The following is a 24,662-nucleotide window of genomic DNA, read 5'->3' as shown; positions in this document are numbered from 1 at the left end:
TGGTTTTCTTGGCGAAGATACCAGAGTGGTTTGCCATTTTTCCCTCCAGCTCATTTTACAGATAATGAACTTAGGCAAACAGAGTTAAGTGACTTGTCGAGGGCATCTGAGGCCAGATCTAAACTCATGATGATAAGTCTTTCTGATTTTAGGCCCAGCATTCTATGCACTGCACCATCTAGCACCCAAACTATAGTAATTCTGTTCAAACCCCTAGTGCAAAAAGAATTGAATGACAGAGTAGAAACACTTGTTGGAATTTCAGCTTTATTTTTAAGTTGGATCATTTTTATATATAATACATAAGACATAAATATAGACTTGTATATAAAATCTATACAAATAAGAAGTACAATTAACATCTAAAAAGAAGTGATACTGCACTTGATTTTTTATACTTTGTTTGAATACTCTTTAAATTAAGGTTTCAAGGAGACCACAAATCTAGAAGCTGATTTTTTTTGGAGTGCATTGATTATTCAAGTATGTTCTATTCAAACTATCAAGCATTTTATTGCTTAAATGTTAAAAATGAACAAGTCTTATAACTGTGCAAAAAGACAGATATTGTTAGTTCTATCTTTACTTATTTGAAACCGACCTCTAAATTTACAAAATGTTGCACCTGACTGTGATTTTACCATTTTGCTATTAAATACCCTGTTACAGGGTTGACCTAGTGTACAACACATGTTTGTGTGTTTTTTGTGACTTTTAAAAGAAATACAATAAATACTAAAAGGTAATAGTTAGAAAAAGCTTAGATTTCCCAGTTTCTTTTTCATTTATTTAAAGAACACCATTACATTTTAAAAAGTTTTTGAATGGCAACTTGGACTTTATGCCTAGAGAAACTTTTTAAATATTTATAATGAAACTAAGGATTAGATCCTGTTAAGTAAAGATATAAGAATGAATAAGTTAATTTATTTCATGTTCTACAGTAATTACAGAATACAAATACAGCATTTCAGAAGAATTAATTATTCCTCACTATAATCATTTATAGAAAAAGTATTATGTCCATGGCAAAAATGGAAAAACTGAGGCACTGAAAAATTAAGGACTTGTCCAAAGTCACATACTGAATCAGAGGGAGATAAAGAAATAGAATATGTCTATAACTTTAGTACCTGTATTTAGACCAAGAGGCCTTACCGCTTCTCAAAATTAGCTTAGTGCAATAAAAATGTAGAAATTACACACATACTTAGGAATGGTCATTTCATCAAATTCAATATTACTCAGTAACTTAATTTTAATCCATGTATTTTTCAATGCCTTATTAGAGATTTATAAATACAACAGTATTATAATGTTCTGAATTATTAGGCATTTGATAAGTTGCTTACAATATGAATTTGACACTACTCAATGCAAAACTGAGGTCTTTAAGACAACACAATTTTTAACAAATAGGTTTTGTAAAAATGGCTTTTTAACATGATTTTTAAAACAATAATAACTACAGCAACTTAAAAATTTAGCATATAATAATGATGGATTCAAATATATATTAGCATTTTTTAAAAAATCTAGTTGGCCTCTTGTTTTTTGTGAAAACGTTCCAACAGAGCACTCATGATGTTTCCTGGTATTCTTTGGTGTCTATCTATCAGCTCTTGAACTGCATTCTTTGTCTATTAAGAAAATAAAAGCAGTTATTCTTATAAGTCTTTATATACATCATATATTTCCCTCCATAAGAAAATGCACAATAATCATTTTCTTTTAAGAGTTTTTACAAAGAATAGCTTTAAAAAATTAACCTGAAACAATTTTTTTTAAAAGTGGTAGGGAAATTTCTAGTTAGTAAATGGAAAGAACAAATATGTCATTTTGAATGACGAATAGATTCCAAAGCATTTTATTTTAATATCACTCTCTAAACAATTATCTCTGTAGATACAACACTGAGATGGAAATTTTATCTTGCTCCAAAACAGAAGAATAACTTGACATATTTTGCTTTATTGCTTCTAAATCTAGACAGTTTAATGGAAATTTTATGAGTGACATGCCTTAATTAAGTTACAGTGGTGGAAGTGTAAATTAGGAAGTGTGATGCACATGTCAATAAAACAGATTCACATTAAATCCATGATAGTCATGAAAACATAAAAGCACAACTCAATATATCTGAAATATAATCCAGAAGTTCATTAGTATTAAAATGAGCATCTGATGTTCACCTTTACTCAGCATACATCAACATTTCCTGGGAGCTAATGAAAGCACTCACTCTTTTAAAACTAGAAACATACACTTTTTTCAATCCAATTTAGCAAGACTTTATTAAGCATGTATTATGTACAACTGGCTCCCAACAGACAGACTTTTCAGGTTTTAAAGTAATGGAGTAACACATCCTTAGGAGAGATCCCCAGAGGATGCCCAACTTAAGGAGTAAAAGGGAAAGATGGAGAAATAGGGATGGCCTTTGAGACGTGTATACTACTACTAGAAACTTTAATAACAATTACTACCACTAAAACAACTACTACTACTACTGCTACCTACCACTACAAATAGTTAGCTAATTCACTAGGATTTAGATAGCATTTGAAGGCTGGCAAAATTCTTTATAAACAGTATTTCATTCTTGTCCTCCTAGCAACTTTAGAAGGTAGATGGCATTATCCCTATTTGAGATGAGGAAATGGAGGCAGAAAGAGGTTAAATGATTTGCCTAGTGTCTGAAATCAGATTTAAACTCAGCTCTTCCTAATTCCAGGTCCAGTCTTCTATCCACTGTGCCACTTAGCTGACCAGATGAAAAAACTAGGAATGCGCCAAGAAGAGAATAGAGATGAAACAGTAGCTAGATAACAACTCTCTCCTCCCTTTCACTGATAAACATGGAAAAAAAATGCCTACACTCCATGCTTTCACTTCCCCCTTACTTTCTCACTCTTATGGGACTCCTCATACCCCTAAAAACTCCCCTCTTGTTCCATTTACTAGGCCCTATCCTCTCCCCAACAATTGTTTTTTGTTCCTATGGCTTTAACTTCCATTCCCAAGCAGATGACTCCCAAATCTATATATATATAGTCCCAATATATCTTCTGAGGTAATGAATCTGCACATGTACTCTAACACCACTTCAAGACAGTGTTTTGTTTCCAAATATCTGGACTACTATCATATATAATATTCTTTCACATCTTTTTGCCTCAGCTTGCTTTCCTCTCCAGTCTTTCTTATAAATAGAACTATAGATAGAATCAATGATATCACAGACCTCAGTGACTGCAGCAAAAAAGATAGATAAGGGGCAGCTAGGTGGCACAGTGGATGCAGCACCAGTCCTGGGTCAGGAGGACCTGAGTTTAAATCTAGCCTCAGACACATAACACTCACTAGCTGTGTAATACTGGGCAAATCACTTAATCCCAATTGCCTCACCAAAAAAAAAAAAAAAGATAAACGATATAAAGGGATTTTGAGGTATGAAGAGGAGGAGGCCTTCACTTTCTCACTAAAGTAAAAGGTGAGGCCACCTGCTGATAGAGTGGGATCTTTGGTATGGTGTTGGAAGCCAGTGAGGAGAGGGAAGGGGAAAGGAGAAGAAGCTGATGAACTAGGCTCCAGTTCTAACTCTCACACCCTCTATGAGACCTTAGGAAAGTTACTTAATTTCCTGTTACCTTACTTTCCTCATCTGTAAAATAAGAATTATGATATTTACACTAATATTGTGCTACTGTGAGGAAAGTGCTTTGTAAACCTTGGAAAAAAAAGCATCTGAAAACAGACAAAAATTAGAAATGTTAAAGAATAATAATAATAATGATAATCTGATAACAAGATGCTAGAGAAATTAAAGGATGAGAGACTGGAAGCAGAGAGACCAAACAGAAACTACTCTAAAAGTAATGAAGGCTAAAATGAGGTTGGAATAAAGTGAGAGATGTTCCAATACAGAATCCTCTCAATTCTACTTCTGCAAAACCTTTCACTCTCGTTCTCTTCTTTCCCTTTCCATTATTACCACTACTATCACCACCCTACTCTGGGTTCTCACGTGAACTCTTACCAACCTTCATTCTGCTGTTGCCAGCATGCTGCCATCTTCTGAATGCACTGGGGCTAAAGTCTTTCCCATGTTTTCCTGTAGCCTAGTGAAATAAGTCCAAGTTCCCTGGCTTGGTTTCAAAGGCTCTCCACAATTAGATTCCAATAAAACCTTTGTAGATTCATCTTATATCTACCCTTTCACTCCTCAGCCATAAGCCTCCCCAGATAACAGCCCATTTTCTTCTACAGGCTTAATCTCTGTAGGAAAGCTTCATTACTCTGGACTGTAATTATTTGAAATTTTAATAGTTAAGCACAAGCCTAGATCACTGTTTCCTTTTTGTATAACTTAGAAACAAAGGCTTACTAAAGAAACAGTATAAGCAAGTAAACAAGGGAAAATTTAACTAAGAAAAAAAAGCGTATTTTGAAATACATTCCAACTTTAGTTATATCTATTTACAAACAAAAATTGGTGATATTCATCACAAATGATTCTTTCTTGAACAAGTCACCTATGAATGCTTATTAGGTAACATGTTGGTAGCTTATTTCTCCTCACTGCATGTTTTTATAAAAGTAAAAGTACAGTTCAACTTTTCTCCTATATCAAAAGACTCACAATTTCATCATTAGTGTGGCAATATTTTAGTGATGTGATCACAACTCTTCTACACCTTTACTGATCATATTTATGAGGTATTATGGACAAAAACGTTCATCATCTGGAGGCAAACCTTCTGGGAGTAGGCCTCTCTGAATTTAGTTGAGCTGGTTCTCAGATGATAAATACATATATATACACCACATGGACACATACTAATATTTTCAGTCAGTTAGTCAACAAGCAGTTAAGTACTTCCAAGATGGTAGGATATGCTAGAGTTTGTTCTCTGTTTTCATAGAGTTCAAAAACTTAAGGTAACCTCTATGCTATGATGAGGTGTCAATATAGGAATAAGTGGAAGATTTCATCACTAATAATATACTATCATTCAGAATTCAGACATTTTACTAATTCAGATAGGCTTTTTTCCATCTATATCTGAATTAATTAGGTTTCATTTTATGTATAAATTTTAATCCATAAGAGATTCAACTTTATATTCTTCTCACAAAAAAAAAGGTTTGTTATAATGTTAAAAATGTTTTAAATGGGTAAAAGATAATTTTAGAGATAAGAGACTTTTAGCAGTCATCATCTAGCATACCTCCTTCCTTTTACAGATGATAAAACCGAAATCTAGAGTGGCAATGTGCTCAAGATCATATACTTATCAAGCGGCAAAGACAGAAAAAGAACTCAGGTCTCTTGACCTCTAGTTTCATGTCTTTTGCACAGAGTAGACAGTGAATAAATGCCTACTGAACTGAATTAAATTGAAAATATCTTACATCATGATTTGCCTTGACTGTATGTTCTGGGAATTTCTTACTAGTTCTGACTCCCTTAAATTTAATGAACAGCCCAGAAGGGAGACAAAAGAGTTTAAAAGAGACTTCATTAACATCCCAAGGGAGGATACATTTGTTAGAGGATTGTAAGAGAATTCAAATAAATGTATGTTATACTGTAATAAAGGTATATATAAAGAAAAAGCTTCTCTAACATATGTGACAACACTAGCCCACTACTGCCTTACTAGCCAAGGAATCCAAATCACTGGACTTGGCAGTATAGTACATTGGAAAGAACACTGGATTTGACGTCAGAGGACCTCGGTTTTAAATTCTGGCTCTGCCACTCACCATCTATGTGAGGCCAAACAAATCATTTAATATCTCTAGATTTCAGATTCCATAACTACAAAAATGAAGGTATTGTACTAAATGAAGTCACCTCAAACTCTAAATCTATGATCCTATGACTCTTAAGAATGATAGTAATAACTAATATGTAAATAAGATGCTAGTTTGTCAAGTGCTTTACCTACATAATTTCATTTGAACCCAATATCCCTGTGGAGTAGGTGCTAGTGATGTCATTCTGAGGCAACTGAGACTCAAAGAAGTAAGCAGTTTTTCCATCATCATTTAACCAATTACATGGCAGAGGTGGGATCACAATACAGCTCTACCTGATTCTAAGTATGGGAATCTTTGCACCGTGTCTTCTGGCTTTTCTTGACCCAGTCATCTAGTTTCACAAGCGTGCTGCCACTCTGCTTGCTCAAAATTCCAATGTTCCAAACAACACCTTACTAGTCTGTAGTGATACCAAAATATCCCAAATCTCTGGAATATTCATTACCCCTCCAGATTCCTCTTCACAGCTGAGAAATAACCAGGATAGGTGGTAGTGGTGGTTTGTTTTTTACAAGGGAAAATTAAGTTAAAAATAACATAGGTACAATAAATCATAGCACTTCAAAGCTATCTAACAATTACCTAATTGTACTGCTCTTACATTTCATAGATCTAAACTATTTTTCTGAGGTCTTATCACTCAGCCCAGTCCAATATGCCCCATGGCCTCATGGCATTCAAGAGGAAGTGCTTTTCATCAGCATTCTTATTTCTTACAATCTAGAGACCCAGCTTCATTATAGAAAAGCGTTTTACAAAACACAAGAATTCCAGTCAAATGACTCATGATGGAAAGGATGGAAAGAAAACGCATTGCTTTGGGGAACATCTCATGAATCTTGGAAGCTATGATAAATAAGTTTTTTTCTTGGGGTGAAAAAAATAAGTATGTTTCACTGAACATACAGGAAAACCTAAAAAGTGATCTTCCCAAGGAGTGAGGGAGTAGGGCAAGGTTTCCAGGGGAAAGGATAAATTTCTGGACAAGTGGGCTTCCCCACTCGGGATAAATTCACTGACAAATCTTCTATCAAACTCATAGAAATAATCTTCTTCATTTGCGGTTTCCACCTCCTTACCACCCCATCATTTTTCTTTCCCTTAAAACTTGGTTTTTGATTCTCACTCTACTGAAACTGCTCTTTCAGAAGTTACCAAAGATTTCTTAGCATGCTAATTCCACCCGCTTTTCAGTCATTATCCATGACCTCATTAGAGTTTTTGACATTGGGCCAAAGGAGGGGATCTTGGTGGTGGTGGTGGTAGTGGTGGTGGTAGTGGTGAGGGTGGAAGGAAGCCTCCTTCTAGACCTAAATCTAGAATCCTTATTTTATACCATACCCTTCATAAATTCTACATTCTAGCTGGACTGGATTACTAGCTACTCCCCAAACATGGTATTCTATCTGATCTCCATACATTCATACAAACCATCCCCCATTGTCCAGAATGTACTCCCTTCTCATCTTCACTTTTCAGACTCCTTTATCCCTCTTTTGGCTCAGCTTAGGTGTTATGTCCTTTATAAAATCTTCCCTGATCCCCCAAGTTGTTAAGAGTTCATCTGTCCTTACTCTACTTATTTGTATGCACGGTCTCTCCCCTCAGCATAAGCTCCCAGAGACCTGAGGTTATTTCATTTTGTCTTTTCAGTCCCAGTGCCTAGAAAAGATTCTGATAAATAATAGACGAAACAATTTTTTGGTTGAACTGAACTAAGGAAGAGTTTCTCAGACTGGGCATTTGTCCTAACATTATTTAGTGAACCTAGTTCCTTCAAATATTCTTATCTAAAAATAACAAACACAAGTTAATCTGTGTATTTTTTCCTAAGCAATTTAAAGATATGGGCTTCTTTCTCTATTGTATAGGAACCATTTTTCTAGAATGGGAAGGAACAAACTATAGCATTTTCCTTTTATATAAGCAACAGAATATAAGAGATGAAGAAATTTTTAAAATTAAAAAGTAAATTACCTTCTCAGCTAGTTCTTCTGCTGTCACCATTGGATCATAGGGAATGGGATCACCTAAATATGTGCGTAATTTGACTGGAAAACCTCCATAAATTGGGGCAAATGGATACCGGAATTTTTCATAAAGCCACCTAAATAACCCTGTTTTAAAGTAAACAGATATCATGTTAATAAGCAAATAGTGTTTACGAAACACCCTCCTAAGTTTTCCAGATAAATGGGAGCATACAACAACTTTCTTAATAGCTAAATATGAAATCAATAGCAACCCACTGCTCTTATTTGAAACTTGGAATTTCTAAGGATTAAGCTGAAAAGTCAAACTACACAATAGATAGCTTGATCTGCATTTATAAAATGTATATGTACACATATATACATGAATGTGTTTACATATATGTATGCCTATATATATATATATATATATATATATATATATATACATTTTTTCTTCCAAGTCTCAACAACAAAGAGAAATTAGAGACAAGATTTTCAAGGCCCACAACAGATATGCCTCAATATGTGTAATATGCCATTAGTCAAATCTAGAAACTCAAGAAACACTGATATCTATCACCACTTACTATTTAAATTTAAAGCAATTATTACACAACATAATAATTCTGAAGTGACTGTGAAACAATTTTCAAATACAAAAGATACCTTTTAAAATATTCAACTGAGAAAATTAATATGATGTACGTCTTACTTGTTCCTCCAAGTGACCTAAATCCTTCTCGAATATTTTGTGTAAACATAGGAATGATGGGCTAAAGGAAAATAAGAAATATCAATAAATAATAATAAATATGCTAAAATGATTTAATGGATATCACTGAATTGTAATTATCATTAAGATTTTGGAGCATTTATTTTATCATGACAAAAAAATGAGCTATCACAAGATAACTATCACACAATATACCTCCACAAGACAAGTTCAATTTATTATCAAAAGTCTAAATTGGAAATACTACCCTCTAGTGGTAAGAAACAAAATTTATTCTAATAACTTGGCTGACATTCTGCAACAGCTTCTGAGATTCAGAATATCAATTCATTAATCTCATTATAATCAGTGAAACTGGCAAATTAAATTGGCTTAAATGGGAGACTGAAAGAAAAACAAAGCCCCATATGCTCTTTGAGGAAGCATGCACAGAATGATTACAGGTCATACTTTGGCAAAATTACTCTCCGTGTGGTGAATTAAATAAATCTCAGAGACAACAGGACTTGAAAAGATCGATCAAATTTATGGAAAAGGAAGACTTTTCTTTGTTTAGGGATATTAAGCCTAAGCTGTCTAACATAAATAAATAATGCATACAAGTCAAATGGCAATATACATTTAGAAAAGGAAAAAAAAATTACTATTAACATATTCACTCTATCGCTATAGTTTCAGACAACTCTTCATCACTGATTTATGATTTTTATTTTTCCACATACGCATGGTTTAGTATATTAAATAATAAAATATATTAAAAAATAAAGTAATGGGTGGATTATTTCTCTTTTTTTGTTGTTCTTTTTCTTTTTTTTTTTAAAGGCAACTGGGGTTAAGTGACTTGCCCAGGGTCACACAGCTAGTACGTGTCAAGTGTTCGGTCTGAGGCCGGATTTGAACTCGGGTCCTCCTGATTTCAGGGCTGGTGCTCTATCCACTGCGCCACCTTAGCTGCCTGGATTATTTCATAAATAGGAAGTGTGACTCCAATTACAAAATGTGAAGAAAAATTGGATGGAAAATGTTAATAAGTTAGCAAAGATTATCTTTCTCTACAGTATATATCAGTTACTAGACTTATTTATGATTCTGCAGCAGGTTCCATACTATTCCTATTGAATTATCTCTTGTATAATAAACACAGTTAAACTCTGAACTAATGGAAATGAATAGTATTACAGATAATCAATATTTAGAATATAGATAATAACCTTTAGAATACATTCTATACTTTTGTTTTGCTTTTCTAGGCAAATAGACATGTGCTGTATGCAGACTCATAAAGAGGAGAGTGACAAGTTAAAAGTCATCTGTTAATACCAAGGGGAAGGGGATAGTGTGGCATTTAGATTAAAGAGATATCAAGACAAGGATACTGGCTAGGTATGCTATTAAAATTACTTTGCATACCTGAAATATAAAATGACTGGGTTGGGGTAGCCAATAAATACATTAATTAATCATCAAAAAGCAAACTAAGAACTAAAAATTTGTGGTGAATTATTAACTTTGTGCATTATCCCCACATGACTGCACAGTTGAATTCTTTCTTTTAGAGTCTTACAGAGAAACTAACATTGTTCTAAAACACTAATAACTGCTAACAAACCCCAAAATTATGTCTTTTAACAGATGAGGTAAAATTATCTTTTGCAGTGATACTTATTAAGTCCAACAAAATCTAGAATGTTTCAGCCACATGTCTTTGAACTGGACCTCTTAGGTCCACATCCAAAGGTTAGAATAAACCCGATGGACTCTGTGTGCCACAAATCATCACTCTATTTGATAACTGAGAGCACTGGATGGTTCTTGAGTCAACTAGCTTGAAAATAAATTCCTTGCCTTTTTAATTAAGATTACTAGGTTTGTATTCTTGTTTGGAGCATTGAAATCACAAAAATTAGCCTCCACAACTTGCTTTAACAATATTATGAATTTCAAATACACATTTCTTGACTGAGATGCCCTCTATGAATAAAGCAGTCTAATGACTGGCCAAAGATTTAACCCTATTTACATGCTAAAACTCCTGAAATCAAGGTCTCTTAATATTCACTTGAATTATTCTGGTTAAAACAAGTCTTTTATATTTGAACAAAAGTCTTCTGAAGATTTTTTCCAAAAACACAAAATTTCCCATTAAAGAATTTTCCAGGGAAGCTACGTGGCACAATGGATAGAGCACCGGCCCTGCAGTCAGGAGGACTCAAGTTCAAATCCGACCTCAGACACACAATATGTGTGACTCTGGGCAAGTCATTGTCCCCAGTTGCCTCACTAAAAAAAAAAAAAAGAATTTTCCAGGTAATGAAGATCCACTTCACATCAAAAAGTCTATCACTCAAGCCTACAATTATTTTTAGTGAATATGCTCTAAATTTAGAATTGATCAATCTGTAAACTTCATTTACCCAAGCATAGTTATTACTTCACACTATAAATCTAGTTGATCCACAAATTATATCTATAACTCTAATTGCCATAATTCATGATCAAGAAGGCATGTTGAAGAAAACACATTTATGAAATTTGTAATAATATGCATGTGTCAAGGGGAGATTTCACTCAGTTATCTAAAAAAGTCCCTTAAACTACAAAGATCAGGAGACTCAATGTGACGCAGTCAGAGACTGTCATAGATACCAGATGCATGGAGTCCTGAATGTTATTTTTTTCTCTGCTTCTGCACCTATCTGCCTTGCTGTGTGACCAGATGCCTTCTCTCTCTGTGCCTGTGTTTCCTCATTTGTAATATAAGCATAATTACATTCATCACCTACCTACCTTTCAGTATTGTGATAATTAGTAAAATAATGTCTTTATAGTTTTTTAGTATCCCGTTATGGCAAGATGCTAATCCAAACCAGTGAAATGATTTCGTGAATTAATTATTTTAGAAACTTCTTCTTCACTCATTGAAAAAAAATCTTCACTCTGAAGTTCAATGAAGTTTTTCCCTAACCCTTCATTAAAATCTTGTTAATTTTTTTTTTAACATATTGAACAGTTTTCTCTCCATTATTTTTTTCCTTCAGGTTTTATTCACACTCCTATCTAAAGAAATTAATTTCCTTAAAAGTTCAAACTTATGGTTGAGAAACTAGAAAGAATCCTATGACTTTAAAAAAATTCAAATCCATCCCTGCCATCATCATTTTTAGCTATCAGAAAAAAATAATCTTCTCAATGTTAAATTACTTTAAATAATTGGCAGGTTTTCCTCCTGAAATGTTGTTAGGTTTTTAGCTTTTCTCATTGTTTTTAATAAGTAGCCATTAATTTCTGTGCAAGAATGCTGCTATTCTTTTGCTTTTCATCCCAAAGGTTCACAAATTTATGTAAAAGCATACAAAAAATAAGCTCAATGTTTTAAGAATATCATAAACAAAATTAAACTCAGAGGGTTTTATTCCTCCAGCATTATATGAATAGGATTTTTTTAAATAAGAAAGGTGGTAACTTGTAATTATATATTCCCTAACTGCAAATTAAAGCACTTAGAGCAACTAAATCTTCCTGGCCACTAGGGTACCATTGAAAACACTAAATCAATGATGTCCTAAGGTGTTATACACCCACAAACATCAGAGAAAACAGAGACCAGTGATTTAAAACTTATTACAAATGTTACGGTTGTTAGTACCATATATATTATATATGTATATAAGTAATATATATGTGAGCATGTATTATATATGTGTATTTCATTTATATGCACACACATATATTAATTAAGAAAGACATCTACTTTCAGTTCTTTTTTCCAAGAGAAGTGATGAGTTATTACATATCACGACTACTTATTTTTATGCAGTTTTCTCTTATAACCAAAGATTCCTATTGGCAAGATAGATAGCCAAACTGGGAGTGCAGTTTATGGTTACAGAACCAAAATTCTCTCTATATGAGAGAGAGAAAACTGGTCCACACTAAGTTTGAACTTACTAAGTTATAAACTCCATGTTGAAAGACAAATTTTATTTCTTACCTAGCACCTACCACAGTGTTCCTGCACACATTAGATTCTTAAGCTCTTTGCTAAATTGAACTGAACTTTGACTTCACAAGCACCATACTCTAACTATGTGAACCTAGGGGTAAAAAACAACAATACTATCTTAAAAATATAAAGATTTAGCTAAAGCTAAATCAATGAATGGAAAGCCATAGGAAAAAAATCTGTAATAAAACAAATAATTCTTAATTAGGGTGAGATACAGAACATGGACAATGGAAAATATTGTTAATTGGCAAAGTAAAAGGCTAAAAACAATGGCATATAGACTCTCTAGTCTGTTGAATGCCAGAACAATTCATCTTATTTATTATTTCATCTGAGAAACCTTCAAAAATATCTAAAATAACACTAATCCATATTTCTTCCCTTTAATCATGTCAGATAGTTGTTCATCATTCACAAAAAGTTTGCCCTTTGATTTCTGTGCTTAAGCAGCTAAAGAGGTCACTGGAGAGCAGAATTTTTATTAAGCTAATCAGTGTGCCTTATGAAAACATACCAAAATCAATCAGACCAAACAATAAAACATGACTTCTTACATGTATTTATAAATATTCCTTTTTTAAAAAATAGTATTAGGTAATCAAACATATTTAAAAGAATAGGGGCACACTGTGAATTTGTCTTTTTGGTGTATTTTGCCAGAGAGTTACACCTATTGTCCCTGGGTCAAATACTAAAGTAATGTGCCTTAAGTATATACAGGCTGAACTGTCTACAATAAACAGTGATGTATATGAGAGTCAAAGATGCTCTAATTCACCACCACGAGCAGCTATCAAGGGTAAAGAGAAGGCTCTACTTGTTCCTAGTGACTGGCCAGAAATTGATAACTCTGACAGCTCTTTGCATCAAATAGTATAAGTCCATCAATTTAAAGTCTACACATACACCCAATTTCTACCACAAACTGAAAGAACACGCTACACTAGACTGAAAAACAAGAATTGTACCGTCTGGGGGAAAAAGGCTGGATCTAGGACTGTAAAAAACATTATTAGTGTTAGCAGCCAAATTTTCAGACTGTTTTTATGAAATGATCTTCCCACTTTTCAAGGAATATTTTCACAGAACATTTGTAAAAATTACATTTTTACAAATGTTTAGATTGTTGTACTAAAAAATTGTAACTACTTAAAGTCAACAAAATTTCACTTTAATAATAAATTCTGTAAACACAACTCACCACTTTTGCATCTATAGCAACCTGGGCAAAGCCTTTACGATCACCCCAAATTATGCTGTAGGTCTCATCACTAAGAAGAGCTTCTCGAACTCCACCTGGTGAAATAGCTAACAAATGGCCACTCTTCAGTACTTCAACACATTTTTCCCTTGGTCCATGTAGAGCACAAAATACATCAAGCAACAGACTAAACCCTGTCAAAACAGAATTAAACTAGATCAGAAGTACTTCTTGTTTCAGCTCTCAAAAAAAGAAGCCCCACATAGTAAAATTAGATTCACTATAATTCCGTACTTTTTTTTTAACTTCACCCAGTCAAAGTTCTTGAGACTTATATATAAACTATATATTGGTAGAAGCTTTCAAACCAGTAAACTGAAGGTTTTTCTCAAACATATCTAAGGGGGGGAAAAGGCTTCCATGCTAGCAAGAAGAAACAACAAATCTACTGTTAATTATAATTGTTGAATATGATTTTATTCTACAACAGACTAAGAAAAGCCAATAATGATACATTTAGAACCACTACCTTGATTCTGGATTCTGGTGGAATCAAGGCAGTTAGGCCAGTATCAACTCTCCAATTTTCAAGTTCTAGTACTGTACTATAGTCACATCAACTATATCTGGTTAAAGCTTGAAAGCAGAGAGTTGTAAATAAACATGTTAATAAAAAATTGAAAATAGTTGGCCAGAGCTCATTTTTATTAAATGTATACTTTCCTTAATGCTAGGAAATGGGAAAAATTGGGGGAAATTGTGCAGACTAGCAAAATTTCTGATAACCATGCAAATAAATGGTACTCTTTCACCCATCTCCCCTCTGACTTCCTAACTTTGCACTGGCCAAACCCTGTGATTCAAATGCACTTTCATCACAAAACCATTCGCTTCTTTCAAGATACAGCTTAAGCACTACTTCCTTCCTTAAGTATCTAGTAGCCTAGAAAAATAGAATGCTAGACTTGGAATCAGAAAGACCTGAGTTCAAATGTTGCCTCAAGTACCTACTACCTATGTATCAAGTCATTTAATCTCTCTCAGCATCAGTTTCCTCATCTACAAAATGAGAACAGCTTCTATCACATGGTTACTGAATGGATCAAATAGGATTATATATGTTGTGTTCTGCAAACTTTAAAAGAACTACAAAAATGTTATCTATTATTATTTATATTTGTTTTATATTTATTCTCCACATGCTTTTACGTACACACATACACACGTTTGTGTCTTTCTCTCTATAGAAAATATACTCCTTGAGGGCAAGGATTACTGCATTTTGTCTGTGGAGGGGGGAAGGAGGGCCACTGCATAACTAGCACCTAGGACAGTGCCTGATACATAGTAGCTGTTTAATGGTTCTTGATTAACTGAAAGCTAATACATTTTTAATCATATACAATCTCATAAGGGACAACTAAACAAGGTTTGTTTCTTAAGTGTATAAGTGTTTGTCCTAAGAATGCCAGTAATTTAAATTCATATATTTACCAGTTCAGAAACTTATGAATTTCTCAAAAAAGGTTGAAATATAAACTTTAAGAAATTTATGTTTAAATATGACCTATTTAACAACTTACATATTTACATATGTTTATGACAGCATTTAATTTGACACTATATTTATTAGTTTGTGGGATTTTTTTTATTTTAAGATTGTAAAGAATATCAAACATTTTCATTTTGGCTACTTAAAAGTAATTGGAAAGGGCATTGGAAATTATCTCATTTTACAAGAGGAAATTGTCTCTAGAAACATTGGGTCAGAATAAAACAAATTTCTTCAGCAAAGACTTTTACACTACTATGATCAAAGTCATTTGTTTAAACAACCATTTAAAGAGATGTGATGTCTTAATGAACAGATATACCAAACTAATTACTCAATCCAAGAGCAGGAAATCTATCAGTTTGATCAAACAGGAAATGATTATTTTTTTGAAATAATTTTTTCACAGAATACCATCAAGGAAAGAAAATGGCCCAAACTAAGTTTTAATGTTATTTCCAAACCAGCAGCAATGAAACTTTAACTATAATGGGATACAATTCTATAAATGAATATCTGGCTAAGAAATTAACAACATAAAGAAATGACTGTCTGCTATGTTAAAAACACAGATAAGTTTCTCAAAAATGAAGTATTTTTTTAAATGTTCAGTCTCTAAACTGAAAAAAAAATAAGTAAGGAATTAAAAAGCTACTAGAATAAATTTTATGCCCACAAAATTATTAAGTTCAAATAAGGGGCAATGTGGTTTAGTGGAAAAAGGAGCTGGACATCATGAAAAACCTCAATTCAATCAACATTTATCATATATGTTTGTGTGTGTGTGCATGTATGTAACATACATACTTATATAAAATACTATAAAATATGTAACATATGCATTATAGTATAATCAGAACACTGTACTAGGTTGAGGATATTTGTTGTGGCTCAATCATTTCAGTTGTGTCCTTCTCTCCATGACCCCATTTTTGGGTGTTCTTGGCAAAGACAATGGAGTGGATTGCCATTTCCTTCTCCAGCTCATTTTACAGAACTGAGGTAAACAGGGTCAAGTGACTTGCCCAGGGTCACACAGCTAGTAAGTGTTATGTGTCTGAGGCTGGATTTGAACTCAGGTCCTCCTGAATCCAGGGCCAGTGCTCTATTCACTGCACTACCTAGCTGCCCCTGAACCTATTTTCTTATCTGTAAAATGAGAATAACTGTACTTGAACTACTACCTAGCTCACAGTTGCTACAATTTTTTTTGAAAAGTGCTATACAAATGTATTATTATTAGTGATGATAATAATATATTCGTGTTAATTCAACGTAAACCAATATGTTAAGCTTCAAACAGTCAAAAGCAAAAGTCACATTTAATGTGGCAATATTAATCTAGCAAGATTTGTTTAGGGGAAGCAACATTTTCTCTATCAATAAATAAGATAGGCCTTTACAGAGATAAAGTAAGTTTTTAAACTGTGTCTCCACTGTACTACCAAAACTTATTTCTTTTTGCTGTTCAGCCTATGATAAGATGTAAAACAATAACCTAAACTGTGCTCTTACTAACTTTATTACACCATGAAATTCACCTATAATTAAACCATTATCGTTCTGAAACTCAATATTCTAAAGTTACAGTTAAAATTTACCTGGGACTTTAAAAACAAAATGATCAGCTACTACTCGGCAGGTTCTGCCTGTATGGATAAAGATTCTAGCCATAAAGTAGTAATAATCTATAGGAATCGCCCCATGGTAAAAAATAATAAGTGCTGGTCCTTTTTCTGGTATTTTTTCTATCCCATGAACCTCATAACCTGTCAGAAAGAAAAAAAAGCTAATTGAATTTATCAATAACATTTATCAGGATGATTAAAACAATCCCAATTGCCTACCTAAAAGAAGAAAATTACAAATTAAATTGTCAACCTAAAATTCGTTAATAAAAACCTTCTGAACTCCTATTTGAGATGTAAAGGGAAAATATTCCAAGATCAGTTAAGCCTTACAACTCTCCTGTGATTACCTACTATTGTAATCCATAAACATAAATAGCAATGGGATCTTATATCATCTGTATCTTTCAGTTAAACATGAGACAACAAAGATATGGCCACTATTGAATACTATCTGTGAAAGCCTTGTTCTTTATTAACACTATCATCAAGAAGGCTCTTGCTTTGTACACAGATGATTCTCATAAAGATTTCATATATACTGGTCACCTTTTTTTTGCATTAACAATGTCCGAGATTTTTTCCCATGCTTTTGTTAATTTTCCCTCTTTCTGACACCTTGCATATTAGTCCCTCAGTATCCTCACAATTGTCTTGCATCCAGAACTATCTCCTCTAAATAAAGTTGGTCGAATCTGGCTGTTTTTCCTGTCTTTGTTCTCTTCAGTGCCATATGATATCAATGTCCATGTGCGGTATTTCACAACCCTTGATGGAGAAAATGCAGAAAATGTAGAATGCAATTAAAACAAATGAACCCTAATTAAGCAAGTATTTTTTTAAAAATGGACAGAATAAATGACATTAACACTGACATAATTTCACCTAAAGATTAGTCAATATAAATTAATCACCAAACTAAAACAGCTCAGAAAGTACCTTAGTCAGCAAATATCTGACTTACTGGCCAAGTCATTGCTAAAGTTAGAAAAAGATCTCTCTTTTGAGTCCCAGAATACAAAATTAAAATATTTTAAGTAGTTCCATCAGATAGACATTAAAATAATTATTTTATTAGCTTAACAAATATGGTTTTACTATATTCAAAGGTGTTCTTCAGAAATGAGAAAATTTTATTCATTTAAACAAGTCAAAAATTAGGTACAACTATATAAGAAGTTATTTCAATAGTGTTGCAATGCATAATAACACTGTCAATCTTCAAGGATCTCTAGAAGATTCAAAATATTGTCTGGTTGATTTTCCTAGCCAACATAAGAAGAAAAGAAAGATGAAGAATATTCTTTACTCCTGAAGGACTTTGCTTGCTGGAATCTCAATGACTTATCACTTGAAGCTACTGGAAAATTGATACAAAGTAACATATTCTACCATTTTGTATTCTTGCCCAGGGTAGTAGAGGTTTCTTATGAGTTCAGAGACAGAGAAAATGAGAAGACGTAATACAGAAGAAATTCTATCTAAACTATAGTTTCACTCCATCATTCAACTAATTCCATCTCAACTTCCTGGAAAGAGGCTTATACCCACTCTCAAGGCCTTGAATTTTTTTCCCTTGTTAGTGTGAAACTATGAGTGTCAAGTAGACAAAAACAGTTACTATCTGTCAATCTCTTCTTCCATCATCAGACATAAACTTTGCCACTAAATCTCTTCTTCAGCTTCCAAAGCCAATTTAAGGGGGAAAGTGGACAAAAGAATAGGTAAGGTAGATCATGTTTTCCCTAACAATGTGCTTTTCAGACCTAAAAATGTTTAAAATTTGGAGCAGGAGCCTCTGTATATGTGTCATTACATACCAAGAAATATGAGGAGGTATGATTCAATTCAGTAAGCATTCAAAAAGTGCCTACTGTATGCCAGACATTGTGCTATGTGTTTGGGATAAAAGACAAAACCGGTCTCTGTCCTCAAGAGACTTATGTTCTATAGGGGTAAACATGTCCTTAGGTAAGCAAACACGAAATACAGGCAAAGTGAATGCAAACAATTTAGGGGTGGGGTTAACAAGTTAGAGGATCAAGAAAAGTCTCTTGTAAGAGATGGTACATGAATAGACTTGAAGGAAACTATGAACTCTATAGCCTGTGGTAAGGAGGAAGCAGTAGACAAAGTCTATACAAAGGCACATGGGCAGCAATTGCAGAGAGGCAAATTCATGTTTGATAAAAGGAAAAACTTCCTAACAATTAAGGCTATTCATGGACTACTCAATAACAATAACAATGATAAATAGCTTGCATTTCTATAGCACTTTGAAGTTTGCTGAACATTTTATATGCTGTCTCCTTTGATTCTCACAACGTTGTAAGGTAGGTGCCTATTATCCCCTTTTTACAAATGAGGAAATTAAACGATAAGTGAGGAGTTCTTCCAGATGTGGGCTGGACTAAACGGTACTGAAGTACTTTCTAACCCATAACACTCAGTGAATGTATACAACGTATAACAAGTACTCTGGCTTTGCTCCAGTTTGGCTGGAACTTGAGAGGGCATCAAAGGGTTTAATTCTCTAAGCCTGGAAAGGTAGGCTGGAAATACTGAAAAGAGACTTATATGTCAAACAGGAGAATTTGAATTTTATGGTCAAAGAGAAGAATTTGAATTTTATGCTAGAGCAAATAGGGAGCCACTGAAGCTATTGGAACAGGGAATTAACAGTCAGACTTGTGCTTTAGGAATATCAATTTGGAAGCTATGTGGAAGACAGGCTGAAGAAAGACAGAGAAGATCAAGACTTGTTATAAGAGACTACTGTAACAGTAAAGTTAAGAGGCAGTGACAGTCTAATATAGGAAAACTGCCTGTGAGTGGTGCAAATGGGACAGATAAAAAAAAATGTTATAGAGGTAGATTCAATAAGACTTGGCAAGTGATTGGATAAAGGGCCTGAGGGACAGTGAAGAGCTGAGGATAACTCTAGGAGTGAAGGTTACAAAGGTTTTAGTGGAGGTTAAAACTAGGGGAAAGACAATGAGTTGTTTTGGATTCCACAAGCATGTATTAAGTGTCTACTATATCAGACAACTCAGCTGTGTCCCAAGGATACAAAGAACCAAAGAAAAAATTATTCATCAGGAAGCCTCTGCCATTTCTATATATTGAATTCTCCTCTCTATCCTATCATAATGTGATATTTTTGTGAATTCCTAATCTAGATGTATAAGATAGTAGAAAGAAGGAAGAGCTGGGTTCTAATTTTTGCTCTTCCCCTGATTATATGACTTTGAACAACTTATTTAACCTTTTTGCTCTTCTATTTTTTTATGTTTAAAACAGAGGACACTAATACCCTTTAGAGAGGTAGTGAAATGAATGGTGTTATCTTCAGAAGAAGGCAATCTATATTAGTTAATAGCAGCCTTGCTCTCTAATGACCTTATCAGGCAGAGAGATGAGAAATAATGGTTAAAAAAAACCAGAATGCAATCTGAAGTCATAATATTGAAAAGAAATGTATTAACTAATGCGAATTGTTTTATAATACCAAGTTCTATTGCTACTGAACAATATTTTTCCCTTCTTCTTCCATAGTTATCTGTGGGTCATTTTTTTTCTTCCATTATAGCAGATCTAGAGAATTAATTAATTAATGATTATGAAACATGTAAAGCTCTCTGAGTTCCCAAAAAAGAAAAAAATTCTTACTTATATAGACATAATTTTCAACCTGTAAGAAAAAACAAAGCAAAATAAATATCAAACCTGAAGTACCTCATTCTCCATCACAGACAATGGAGCAATATTAAGGAAGGCTATCAATAATTTAAGGTTATTAATTTAATAAACTTAGCTTATCTGTTTTCCTCTTTAGTTCTTACAGGAAAAGCAGATTTTAAAAATGGGGAGTGGTTCCGATTCCAGGAGCCAAGACAGCAAAGTAAGAAGTAAGTCATTCTCACCCTCCCTCACTGACCTCTGAAAGCCCAGAAAATATCAATCCAGGAAAAACCTTGGGCCAAAAAAATGACAGGGCACAGCAGTCTTGTAGCCCAGGAAGCTTGGGGAGTTAATGGGAAAGGCTCTTCTCACTCTGGGGGAGGTGGAACAGTATAGGACTGGAGGCATCCCAGCAAGCCAGCAGCAAACCCCACCTCAGCACACCAGTGGGAGATCGTGAGACTCAGGCTGGTGGAGCAAGTAAATGTCAACACCAGGATCCCCCCAGAGCCTCAATACAGGCAGAACAACTGGTAGACATCAGCTTGGAAAACCACCAGATATAACAGCGTTCTGTTCTCCAGCAGTGAAATCACCGGTGCCTCAACACAACTCTGGGAAGCACAACTCCAGGCAAAGCTCCAGGCTGACAGACATCCCTTGGCAACAAAACATCCCTGTACAAGGCCCAGACCAGCAGAAGCCAAACGTTCAAGTGCAAGGCCCAGGTGAGCAGGAAAAGAAGTTTGGGTAAGTGCCCTCTTCATTCCAGCAGGGGAACTCAACATTTTTTTTTAAGTCAGGAAATAGGCAAACGCCATGAACACAAAGCAGAAATGGAAAATGCCCATAGGTTCTTATTTTAGGGAAAGGGAAGATCAAGACACAATTCAGAAGAGGATAAAATGGTCAATATACCCACATCCAAAACCTCAAAGGAGAATATGAACTGATCTCAAGCCCAAAAGGCTTTCTTGGAAGAGCTCAAGAAGGACTTTTTTTTTTTTTGCCTAGGCAATGGGTTTAAATGACTTGCCAGGGTCACATAGGTAGTAAGTGTTATGTGCCTGAGGCTGGATTTGAACTCAGGTCCTCCTGACTCCAGGGCTGGTGCTCCACCCACTGCACCATCTAGCTGCCCCCAAGAAGGATTTTAAAAGTCAAATATGAGAAGTAGAGAAAAAATTGGGAAAAGAAATGAGAGGTATGCAAGAGAAAGTCAATAGCTTGGAAAAGGAAGGACAAAAATTAACTGCAAAAAACAAGTCCTTAATAAGTAGAATTGAACAAATGGAAAATAAGGCACAAAAACTCACTGAAGAGAAGGACCTCTTAAAAAGTAAAATGGGCCAAATGGAAAAGGAGGTACAAAATCTAATAGAACAACTCATTAAAAACTAGAATGGGGCAAGTGTAAGCTAATGACTCTATGAGAGAGCAAGAATCAGTCAAACAGAAACAAAAAAATGAAAAAATAGAAGAAAACATAAAATACCTCACTGGTAAAACAAGTGACCTGGAAAATAGATTTAGGAGAGACAATTTAAAAATTATTGGTCTACCTGAAAACCATGATGAAAAAAAGAGTCTGGACAACATCCTTCAAGAAATCATCAAAGAAAACTGCCCTGAGGTCCTAGGACCAGAGGGCAAAATAGCCATAGAAAGAATTCTCCAATTACCTCCTGAAAGAGATTCTAATTTGAAAACGCCAAAGAATATTGTAGCCAAATTCCAAAATTACCAGATCAAAGAAAAAATACTACAAGCAGCCAGAAAGAAACAATTAAATCAGGATTACGCAGGACCTTGCAGCTTCTACATTAAAAGATTGTAGGGCATGGAATATGATACTCCTTAAGGCAAAGGAGCTTTACCCAGGGAAACTGAGCATAATCTTACAGAGGAGGAGATGGACATTCAACGAACTAGGGGACTTCCAAACCTTCCTGATGAAAAGACCAGAGCTCAATTGAAAATGTGACCTTCAAATACAAGACTTAAGAGAGGCATAAAAAGATAAACAGGAAAGAAAAAACAACAACAACATATTATTAATAAGGGCAAACTGTTTACATCTCTACAAGGGAAGATAACACTTGTAACTCTAGAGAACTGTAATGTTATTATGACATTTAAAAGGCAGTATACTTAGAGGGTGTGGATATAAGTTGACTTTGATGTGATGGTAAAAAAATTCTAATTAAGTGGTGAAAAGGGATTGTACTGTGAGAAGATGAAAAGACGGCCCCCGGCAGACAAAGATAAATTACATCACATAAAAAGGCACAAAAACCAAATACAGTAGAGGGAAAGAAGGGAGGAGATGAGCATTGTCTGAACCTTACTCTCATTAGATTTGGTTCAAAGAGGGAATAACATAATCACTTAAGTATAGAAATCTAGCTTACTCTATAACAAGTAGGAGGGGAAAGGGAAGAGAAAAAGGAGGGGATGAATAGAAGGGAGGAAAGAAGTAGAAAGGGTAAAGGGGAAGAAAAGGGAGGGGAGTAATAGAAGGGAGGGTAAACTGAAGGAGGTGGTGGTCAGAGCAAAACTCTATTAAGAAGGGAAAGGGAGAAAGGAGAAAAAAAGAATAAAAGGGAAGGGAGGGGGGAGAGAATAGGATGGAGAAGAAGACACGGATAGTAATCATAACTGTGAATGTGAATGGGATGAACTCTCTCATAAAATGGAAACAGATAGCAGAGTGGATTAAGAACTATAATCCTCTGCAATGTTTGATGACTAACTTTGATAGATTAGCTCTTCTGAACAATGCAAGGATCTAAGAATTCTTCTTTACAACATGACTAATGTGAAAATATGTTTAATAGGAATGTATACACAAAGCCTATATTAGATTGCAAGTCATCTTGGGGAGGGAGGCAGGAAGGCAGGAGGAGAAAATTTAAAACTCAAAAGCTTATGGAAGTGAATGTTGAAAACTAAAAATTAATTAATTTTAAAAAAGAACCATAATCCTACAATATGTTGTTTACAAGAAAAACCGTTGAAGTAGAGGATATACACAGAGTAAAGGTAAAAGCCTGGAGCAGAATATATTATGCTTCAGCTGAAGTAAAAAAAGCAGGGGGAGTAATCCTGCTCTCAGACAAAGCAAAAGCAAAAACTGATCTAATTAAAAGAGACAAGGAAGGACATTACATCCTGGTAAAAGGTACTATAAATAATGAAGTAATACCATTACTAAACATATATGCACCAAGTGGCATAGCATCCAAATACTTACAGGAAGTTAAGGGAGATACAGGAAGAAATAGACAGCAAAACTATAATTGTGGGGGACCTCAACCTTCTCCTCTCAAAACTAGATAAATCTAACCAAAAAATAAACAAGAAAGAAGTTAAAGAGATCAATAGAATCTTGGAAAAGTTAAACATGATTGATCTCTATAGAAAACTGAATGGGGACAGACAGGAATATACCCTTTTCTTGGTGGTACATGGCACCTACACAAAAATTCTCTAAGAAACCCAAATCATAATATACCTAGGGGCAACAGAATCTCTGAGTTTGAAGTGACCTAAGAGGTCATCTAGTCCAACTTATAACTTCAACCCATTCTAAAACATTCATAACAAGTGGGACTTTGTCTGAAGATCCTTAATGAGGGGGGATTATTACCTCCTGAGGTAAACAATTCTACTTCAAATCTCAATCTGCCTTTCAGCAACATCTATAAAATACTACTTTTGCCATCTAAGACCAAGATGAACAAGTCTAAATATTCCTCCATCTGAAACCTCCTCAATATTTAACAACGACCATCACATCCTCACTATGCCTTCTCTATTGAGGGCTAAAACATCCCCAGTTTCTTCAAATGATTTTCATATGGCATGAATGAGGCCCTTCACCACTATCCTAAGCCCCTCTAGTTTATGAACGAATGAATGAAAAAGAATTTATTAAGTGCTATGTGCCAAACACTGTGCTAAGCACTGGGGATACAAATACAAAATCCAGACAGTCCAGGCCTCTGCAGCAGCTAGTGGCATTGTGAATTAGGCAATCCAGCTTCAGATACTTATTAACTG

General features: G+C 34.4%; 1 protein-coding gene across 7 annotated transcripts in view; it reads right to left on the bottom strand.

Moving 5' to 3' along the window:
• Nucleotides 1–250: 250 nt before the first annotated feature.
• TMEM68 (transmembrane protein 68) overlaps nt 251–24,662 on the bottom strand; it is a 37,220-nt gene continuing 12,808 nt past the window's right edge. For 2 of the 7 annotated variants that reach the window (XM_078153414.1, XM_078153413.1), the window contains exons 3-8: nt 17,469–17,687; nt 16,893–17,060; nt 13,740–13,933; nt 8,512–8,572; nt 7,804–7,943; nt 251–1,640 (exon numbers count right to left, since the gene is read on the bottom strand). In XM_078153414.1, the coding sequence (XP_078009540.1) occupies nt 1,536–1,640; nt 7,804–7,943; nt 8,512–8,572; nt 13,740–13,933; nt 16,893–17,060; nt 17,469–17,481 (681 nt within the window). In that variant the 5' untranslated portion in view covers nt 17,482–17,687 and the 3' untranslated portion in view covers nt 251–1,535. Of the gene's footprint in view, nt 1,641–7,803; nt 7,944–8,465; nt 8,573–13,739; nt 13,934–16,892; nt 17,061–17,468; nt 17,688–24,662 lie in introns of those variants that run through there. The other 5 variants (XM_021005976.2, XM_021005975.2, XM_021005979.2 and 2 more) reach the window with 4 other exon arrangements.

This window comes from Phascolarctos cinereus, unplaced genomic scaffold (genome assembly GCF_003287225.1).
Source record: "Phascolarctos cinereus isolate Bilbo 61053 unplaced genomic scaffold, phaCin_HiC Scaffold_4;HRSCAF=312, whole genome shotgun sequence".
NCBI classification, from domain to species: Eukaryota; Metazoa; Chordata; class Mammalia; order Diprotodontia; family Phascolarctidae; genus Phascolarctos; species Phascolarctos cinereus.
This window is presented reverse-complemented; position numbering and strand designations above follow the sequence as displayed.